Raw genomic sequence first — 9,595 nt, forward strand, 5'->3', positions numbered from 1 at the left:
TTGCTGTCCTAGGCCTGTAGTCAACATCGAACTGGCTCAGTTCTACCGCCTATTGAACCATTCTTCCTGCTGCGTCTGGTCTACCCATGGACTTTCGCAGTGGCTGGTTCGTCATAACCAGTATTTTGTGCGCTTAGAAGTAAGGACGAAGCTTCCTCGACGCAACGATCAAAGCAAAGGCTAGCTTCTCTATCTTGGGGTATCTTGCTTCTGCCCCCTGGAAAGCCTGGCTGGTGTAGTATACTGGTCTTTGAACTTGGACTTCTTCTCTGATAAGAGCCGAGCTTACTGCTGTTTCAGAGACAGCTAAGTACAAGAATAAATCTTCCCCCTCAACGGATAGGCTTAACAACGGTGGTTTGGACAAGTAGCTTTTGAGAGCTTGGAAAGCCGCTTCACACTCGTCTGTCCAATGGAAAGCCTGCTTCAGAGTCTTGAAGAATGGGAGACATTTGTCCATTGCTCTGGACACAAACCTATTCAAGGCAGCTATGCGTCCTGTCAACCTCTGAACTTCTTTCACACTCTTCAGTGACGTCATATCTAATATGGCCATGACTTTTTTGGGGTTAGCCTCTATACCCCTCTGTGAGACCATGAAGCCCAAGAACTTGCTAGATGACACCCCAAATACACACTTGGCTGAATTCAACCTCATTTGGTACTTCCTTAATACATAGAAAGCTTCCTTGAGGTCGTCTAGATGCTGCTCGGCTTTTCTACTCTTCACTAGCATGTCGTCGACATAAACTTCCATATTTCGTCTGATCTGCCTCGAGAACATCTGGTTCACTAACCTTTGGTATGTAGCTCCTGCATTCTTTAGACCGAAAGGCATGACCCTGTAACAATATAACCCTTGACTGGTAACAAATGCAGTCTTCTGCTGGTCTTCTTCACTCATGTGAATCTGGTTATAGCCTGAGAACGCATCCATGAAAGTTAGTAACTCATGGCCTGCTGTTGAGTCCACCAGCTGATCAATCCTAGGGAGGGGAAAGCTGTCCTTAGGGCAGGCTTGATTAAGATTTGTAAAATCCATGCACATGCGCCATTTCTTATTGGATTTCTTCACCATGACGACGTTGGCTAACCACTTTGGATAACATACCTCCCTAATGAATCCAGCTGTCAAAAGCTTCTCTACTTCCTCCATAATTGCTTTGTTCCACTTTGGGGCGAAAAGTCATCGTCTCTACTGGACAGGCTTTTTGGCGGGATCGACATTTAGCTTATGTTCTATGACCTCGTTTTCTATCCCTGGCATATCTTCGTGGGTCCAAGCGAAGACATCTAGATTTTGCTTGAGGAGCTCCACAATTTTGCTCTTCAAAGCGGTGCTTAGTCCTGTCCCTACCTTTGTCACCTTCGTCATCTCTCTGTCTACCAGATGTACTTCTTCTAGCTCTTAGGACGATTCTTTTGATTCCTCTTCCACTACCCACGCGTGATTTTCTTTTGAAGCCAGGACTGCTTGGTAACATTCCCTTGCCAACAGTTGATCTCCACATATCTGACCTACCCCATTTGGAGTCGGAAACTTCACCTTCAAGTAATAGGTCGACATTACTGCTTTGAGCCTGTTCAGTGTGGGTCGTCCCAGGATGACATTGTAGGATGATGGGCAATTGACGACCAAGAAGTCTGCTTGAATTGTCACCTGTGCTGGGTATGTTCCAGCTGTAACGGATAGTGTGACGATTCCCCTTGGGTAAATTTTATCTCCACTAAAACTGACCAAGGGAGAATTAAAGGATCTGAGCCTCTTAGGATCCAACCTCAGCTATTGGTAGGCCGTCATATACATTATATCTTTTGAGCTTCCATTGTCCACTAGCACCCTCCTCGTGGCAAATCCTTCCACCTCCAAAGTGATGACAAGTGGATCATCATGGGGTTGCTTTATTCCACTTGCATCCCTTTCGGAAAATGTGATGTCGTCATCACGCGACCGTCGATACTTCTGGGACGGGTGCTTCATATGAACACTATTGACCTGTCTGTAGTACGTCTTCTTTAAAGACCTGTATGAGCCTCCTAATACCGGCCCTCCAGCTATTGTCCGTATTTCTCCCACAACTTGCTTTGGATGATCTCGTTTGTCGCCCTTCGGGTCGTCATGATTTTTATCTTCAGTCTTAAACTGAGGCTGATAGTCCCTTTTCACGAACTTTTGAAGCTTTCCACGCTGAATCAATTCTTCTATTTGTTCTTTCAGATCACGACATTCATCAGTGTAATGACCATGATCCTTGTGAAAATGACAATACTTCTTTGGGACACGTTTCTTCGAGGACGTGCTCAGTGGCTTAGGCCACTTCAACCCTGGGTCGTCCTTTATTTGCATCAGTATTTTGTCAGTGGGCATAACCAACGGAGTGAAATTCATCCTTTTCCTCGGGGCGTCAGGACCGCTCTTGCCAGCCTTTGTGTCCGAATACGGGTCCTTGTGATCCCTTTTATTTCCATGAGACTCGCTAGTCTCGTCCTTCTTTCGTTTTCCCATTAAGCCTTTGGCCGTAAGGGCGTCCTCCCCGTTCATATACTTCTGAGCTTTAAACAGCTGATCAATCATGGAGGTTGATGGTGTCTTGCCCAACGAAAAGATAAGGTTGGGATTATTGAGCCCTGCCTGGAAGGTCGTTATAATGACCTGATCGTCAGCTTCATCGATCTCCAATACAGCCTTGTTGAATCGCTTCACATAATCCATCAAGCTCTCCCCTTCTTGTTGTCTTACCGTTAGCAAGTAAGAGGTTGGCCTTTTGTGCCGCTGTCCGCCGATAAAATGGCGAACAAAGGAGTCACTGAGTTGCTCGAAATTCTCAATGGAAGACGCTGGAAATTTGCTAAACCAAACTCTTGCAGCTCCTCTAAGGGTGGCCGGGAACAACTTACAGATAACCTCATCCGGGGTTTGTTGCAGATTCAGGATGGTTTTGAAGGCTCCTATATGGTCAAGAGGGTCCTTTGTACCATCATAGAATTCTAGCTGTGGCAGACGAAATTTTGGAGGCAAAGGGCATTCCAGGACACTGGGCGTGAAAGGCGAGTCCGTTCGTTTTAGCATACCATCCAAATTCATTGCCGTTTTTCCCTTCGTGGCGTTTTTCACTTCATCTAGCTCTTTCTTTAGATTTTGCATCAAACTACCATTGCCAGGTACAGACTGTCCAGTATACTCCGTCACACTCTTTCCCTTGCTATTCGCAGGGCTACTGGCTTCTTCGTCATGCTTGCTTCGACTTCGTCGATGAAGCGAAGTGTTACTCCCCTCCGGACGGGCTCGTCGTTTCAGTTCGTCGTTATGCTTCATTAACTCTTGTACATTTGCTATCAAAGCCTGAATTTGCTAGGCCATCGCCGTTCATCTCTAGACCAAAAATTTATCAGTAGGAGCACGATGGTCGTTCCCCACAGATGGCGCCAAACTGATAAAGCCGAAAATGTGCCTCGTCAGTATGTTCCTCGTCAGAGTGATGGACGACCTCCGGACCTGTAGTCAATACAAGAAGAAAGCAAAAAAGGGTACCTTCGCCGGCGTGAGGCCAGTTGGGAATACTTCGATGCTTAAGTTCGATTACACAATCCAAACTTAACTTGCTCATAGTTTGCTATTTTCTAGCTATTGTTCTCTTACCTTCTTCTTCGCATCGGGCTCACCTTTTATACCCTCCCCTGGGTCAGCGTAGTTATGTTCGTTTAATGCTGGTTTGAGCATTTCTTTTCCTGACCGTTGCATTTAATGAACAATGATTGCCTCAGTTACGGTGTAACGGACGACCGTTGCGCCGCTCTTGTTCTCGTAACTGCTCCTGATGTAATTAGGGAAGGCCAGCTATCCGGCAGGTGTTGAGCTGTGCTATTAATGCACGCATTCCTCACAAATTATAATGACGGGGTCTTGCCCCTATGCTCGTCTTTTACAAGGACGCAGGATAGATTGTCTTCCTCGTTGACGATCAATTGCAGGTCTCACTGACGATCAATATCTGGTATCCGTCAGTTATAACTTAAATCCACCACTGACATTATTTTTTTTACTAACTAACTTATTATTTAAAATTTATTGTGAAATTATTATAAAAATGTTATGTACGTAACATTATTCATCTTATCAGGAGGATTAAAAATTAAATATGGCTAAAAAAAAAAAAAATTAAATATGGCAATGATTATAATGTGATTTACGTCAAGAAGGACAGAGGATAGTTGAAGAGATTTTTCATCCCTTTGGTCTCGTAACTCGGTAAGTCACAGGTGGGCCTATCTGTTGCCCAAGGAAGGAGAAGAAATGGTGGGCTTTACTGCCACCAATCCTCCCTCGTGCATGGGTTTTAAATTTTTTTAAAGATCATATCCAGCAAAATTGACTTTGGCAAGCACGTACCCTTTTTACGCATACTGTTAGAATATTAATTAAATATATATATTTTTTTATTTTATAATAATTTTTTTAAGATATCAATTAATTTTTAGTTTAGGCATGATTAATTTGAACCGCATATTTTTTATAAGATGACAATAAATTTTATTAATTGAATTAATTGAAACCCATTTTATAGCGTTAGTTTATAGTGTAATTAAAACACTAAAACTATTGGGGTAACTGATAATTTGCCATATTCTAGTTATTTTCAACTTCATTAACGTAATAAAAGTAGTGGGGAAAAAGTGTACCTCACAATAAGTACTAGTTTAAAACATGTTGCAATTTAGTGTCATACAAAAAAGTTCATTTGCACTTCCACTTCGATCATCTAGTCTAAGTCCAACTAATTATTGGCATCCAAAAGAGATATATCAATAACTCTAATGTGTGTGAAAGAGGGAGGAAGAGAGAATTAGAAAATTCATAGGTTTTCTGGTTTAGCAATAGTAAGAAATAGATATATGGAAACTACACTAAACCAAATGATCACAATCAATAAGAAATCAATATAAAAGACTTGATCTTGATCGGACTCCTACGACTTCATCATATATATAAACTTAAATACAATCACACTCTTAGTTACTACATCTTCCAATATTCAAAATATAATTCACAAGACAAATTCAATTGACAATACACACAAGATAGTATTTAATAAATACAAATATTATTTCAAGACAGACCCAAATGGCGTCAAACTTTCGAAACAATTTTTAATTTCCAAGATTGTCAATTGATTGCTTACTTGGAAATTATTCTGCCCATCATAACACCACGTCAAATTCGACTGTCAATCGATACCAATATATTACCAAGGAGCAAGTAATTATCTCCCATTATCCACGAGTTGCAGTAACTGATCATTCATGCTATTATATTCAGCAGTTGTACTGGTAGAACCACCGGTGCCAACATCAATATCGAAAGACTTACTAGTTGCACTGAGCAAGTATTCAGTCTTGTTCGCATAGACATCAGTGTCTTCCGATGGCTTTTTTTCCCTTTTTTTCAATCTCTCCAGCTCTGCTGCCACCTCTTTCATAGAAGGCCTATCATCCCCTCTCAACCTTAGGCATCTTTTTGCAAGATTAGCAACTTCCTTTAGTTGCTCAATATTACCATCATTAACAATGTGAACTTCAACAATTTGAAGTAAGCGGTCCTCTTTTATGGCGGAAACAAAGGATGTTGCTAAATTTCTATCAATTTCAGGCCTATCAAAAGAAAGTGCCTTCTTACCTGTGAGTAGCTCTGCCATAACAACACCAAAACTATAGACATCGCTTTTTTCTGTTAGATTGCTAGTTTGTAAGTATTCTGGGTCCAAATACCCCAATGTTCCTTGCACCAAAGTAGTCAATTGTGTTTGATCAAGAGGAACTAACCTTGAAGCTCCAAAGTCAGCTACTTTTGCTGTATAGTTATCATCTAACAATATATTTGCAGTTTTAATATCTCTATGTATAATTGGCATAGAAGTTGCAGAATGTAAGTATGCAAGTGCTTCAGCAGTTTCTATAGCAATCTTCAGACGTTTTTCCCATGAAAGTAAGGATGATCGGCCTTTATCATGTATGTGGTCACAAAGAGTTCCATTTGTGATGAATTCATAAACAAGTAAAGGCACTTCTGTTTCTAGACAACAACCAAACAACTTAACCACATTCCTATGGTTAATTTGGGTAAGCACAATCACTTCATTTATGAATTGCTCAATTTGACTCTGATCACCAATTTTAGACTTTTTAATGGCAACAACTTTGTTATCAGATAACACTCCTTTGTACACCGTTCCATAGCCTCCTTGGCCAAGGACTGTACTCTCGTCATAGTTGTTGGTGGCCTTTTTTAACTCTTTTGCAGTAAAGATTTTGGTTGTCATAGAACTTTCGTGATTAGAGACTTGTTGTCTTAACAATAAACCACCATTTTGCTGGAAGAATTTTTCTTTGAGCTTGAGGTGCTTTCTTCTTTTTAGACCCCAGCATATCCAAGAACCTCCCAAAAGCAATATTAAGAGGCTTACGCTGATACCTGCACATATTCAAACTTGCATTTTCACCAAGTAGAACGTTTTAACTTCTTTAAATTTGTTAATACCACTGTCTCTGTAATGGCACAAATTTTGATACAGTAGAGAAGTATATTTAACATACGTATCATATGAAGACGCAATCAAGATTGGAATTATAATAGTTAACGACTGCCACAAAAACATATACTCCACTATGAGCGGCTCTCAAATCTGGTAATGACAAATTATATCAAAATTAAAAATATACAATTGAAAGAGAACTGGTGAACCAGGTTTTGAATTGACATCCTTTTATAAAACCACGTTGAGTTCCTTTGTTAATTATGAAGAAGACATTAGCGAAGCTAAGAATGCATAATTTTTTCTTTAACAAAATCATGGCATATATATCAAAGATTGGACCTCCCACAAGCAAGTATTAAGAGGCAATCCGTGTGGTTTTTGAACTTGTTTGGATAGCGAACCTAGCTAGTTGAGAATCAAAAGCATCGTTTATATAACCAAATGCAGGAACAGGTTTTTTTTTTGAATGTCTAAATTTCTTCAAAAAAAAAAAAAAAAAAAAAAAATTTTTTTTATAAGTAAATAACTAAAAATAGTTTTAGCTTTTAGAGTGTTTGACAAATTATAAGATAAAATGCTTTGAATTGATACCTCAGTTAGGTAACCGATTGAAAAAGAAAAAAAATGTAAGAGATGATATCAGAGGACATAATACAAAAGTTTTGCATTTTCATGAACTCAATTAATTCAATTTAGTGCTAAAATTTATTTAATCACTGTTAATATTATGAATATCATCATCATTCATCATATTCATTTGAAATAAAGAGTTTTAAACGTTAAAGCCCTGAATTTCAGTATTGGTGTTTAGAACCACATAGATAAAACACAATAAAAGATATAATTATCATTGAACTATTACTTGAATCTCAACATTTAATTTAGTTGAAACCTCCTAATCCCCTCCAACATGGAGATTTAAGTCATTTTTCACACTAATGACAAAGTCTGGTGAATAAAATTTGGGACATTTGCATTTACATCATTTCTCACTCTACCCAGATATTCTCATGAAAATATAAAATATTTCCGTTAGAGCATCAGTATTTGGGCTTTTATCTGGGTTTTAGTGGTTCCAAGTGGTTTTCAATTTTGGTAGTTCTGATTTTGTTGGATTTTGGTGGTTCTGGTTTCAGTGATGTTGCTAGATTGGTGGTAGTAGCTTGGGTTTTGTTGGTCATTTGTGGATTTTATGTTGGCGGTGGTGGGTGATGGGTAGTGAGGCTGTTAGGATTGTATTAAGTGATAATTGTAATTGGGAAGGAGTGGTACTAATTGTAATTGTTAGTGGAAGTGAGGGCAGTTACTAGTTACAGCTGGCATTAGTTAGTTAGCTATTCTAAAGTTAGTTAGAGGGCGGGAAGGGTATAAAACCAACAGAGCATGGCTGTACTGATCTAAGCATTGACTAAGCATAAGCATATTCAGTTTCTTTCTTTTTTTTCTCTCTCTGTTCTTGTCTCTCTTCTTCTTGGAGGACCAGCTGACCTCGAATCCAACTAGAAACTCAAAACACCATCCTCTGTTCTTATCAATTGGTATCAGTGGCGGTTTGTTTGAGTTTCATTAGCTTTTTTTGGGTTTGTTCATGGTGATGGTGGTGGTGGTGGTGGCATTTTAATGTGTTGCATGATAAAATAAAAATTGAGATATTGGATGTATTGTAAAATAAGATGTTATAATCATTATTTTTAAACTCGAACCAGACCAACCGGTCTGACCGAGAACCGGTTCTATAAGAATTTGGTTTTGCTGGCAGGACTTGAACCTGCTCTCAGCAAGTGAAATAACATGTCCAGCATGCAAATCATTGGGCCACACATATTTCGTTGGTTAGGAATGAAAAATTAATAAATATAAACTAATTTAAGTATCAAATATATTAAAAAATTAAATAACACATTACGGTTTGACCTCAGTTGAATTTCGGTCTGACTTCAAAAACTTTGAACATCTCATTTTTTTCGGTTCATTAAACGATCCGAGTTTTAAAATCAAGGTTATAATAGATAAAGTATCTTTTAATTAGATGATAAAATATGATATAATTTGCAATTGCATGCTCTTACACTTCATTCATTCTTAAAAGTTTTCTTTATTTATTTAATGGCCTGGCTGAGAAAAATCAAATAGAATGTTGTATGGTAGATTAAATCATTACAGCACAGAGGATAACTTTACTTAAAAAAAAAAAATAATAATAAAATTAGAGAGATGATAACGATGATTCTGGTGTCCAGCAGACAACGTGAGTTACGTGAGCAAAGAAAGAGGCCAATGGGCAATGGCAATCCATAATAAGAATGAAAAAAGTTTCGTGATATTTCTCCGTTTGGAATCTTTGGATCGATACATCACAGACTTTGACTGGTGTAAATATGTCGTTTTGTTTAAAGAAGCGATAAGTGACATATTGTCGGGTATTGTAGCTGGTAGGGACTAGGGAAGTCTGTGTTTCTCCTTTGGTTGAAACTTGGAAAGAAAGTGACATGTTAGTCATAGTGCGTTATCGGAAAGAAAAAGTGAGAGAGCATGGAAAAGTAAAGAGGAAAAAAAAAAAGGATCGATATTTTGTTGGCCAAATTATACTTTTTGTGAGTTTCAATTTGTTTCTTTTATATTATCTCAATTTTAAATAATTGATTTCAAATTTATCTTCTAACTAAAACAACTTATATGCATAAAATTGAATTTATTTTAAAAGTTGAAGGATGAGTTTGACTATATAAAATTGAGTATTCTGTTAATAATAATAATAATAATAATAATAATAATTTCCTTTGGAGGGCCTGTTCAAACAGTCTGCCAACTAGAGCCAACCTGCATCGTTGAAAGGTTCAGATTGAGTTGCTATGTGGTGTCTGCTGCCAAGTACCTGAGACAACGGGTCATATTTTATGGGAGTGTCCTCTAGCTAAGAACTAATGGGCCCTGGTTAAGGGGAAAACACAAAAATGCTCTAACGAGGCACGTGATTTCTTCCAATTATTTGGACATATGGCTAGGACCTTGGACTCATGTGGTCTGGAACATTGGGCTATCTTGGCATGGTATTTGGAATG

At 38.5% G+C, this 9,595-nt stretch overlaps 1 protein-coding gene and 1 pseudogene across 1 annotated transcript; both read right to left on the minus strand.

Moving 5' to 3' along the window:
* Positions 1-1,783: 1,783 nt before the first annotated feature.
* LOC112030801 (uncharacterized) lies at positions 1,784-3,316 on the minus strand. Its single transcript, XM_024063467.1, has one exon. It carries the CDS (start codon positions 3,314-3,316, stop codon positions 1,784-1,786), a length of 1,533 nt encoding a protein of 510 aa, XP_023919235.1.
* Positions 3,317-5,013: 1,697 nt separating this feature from the next.
* LOC136062808 (wall-associated receptor kinase 3-like) lies at positions 5,014-6,484 on the minus strand (annotated as a pseudogene).
* Positions 6,485-9,595: the final 3,111 nt, after the last annotated feature.

Source organism: Quercus suber, unplaced genomic scaffold (assembly GCF_002906115.3).
Source record: "Quercus suber isolate HL8 unplaced genomic scaffold, Cork oak 2.0 scaffold_455, whole genome shotgun sequence".
Lineage (NCBI taxonomy): Eukaryota > Viridiplantae > Streptophyta > Magnoliopsida > Fagales > Fagaceae > Quercus > Quercus suber.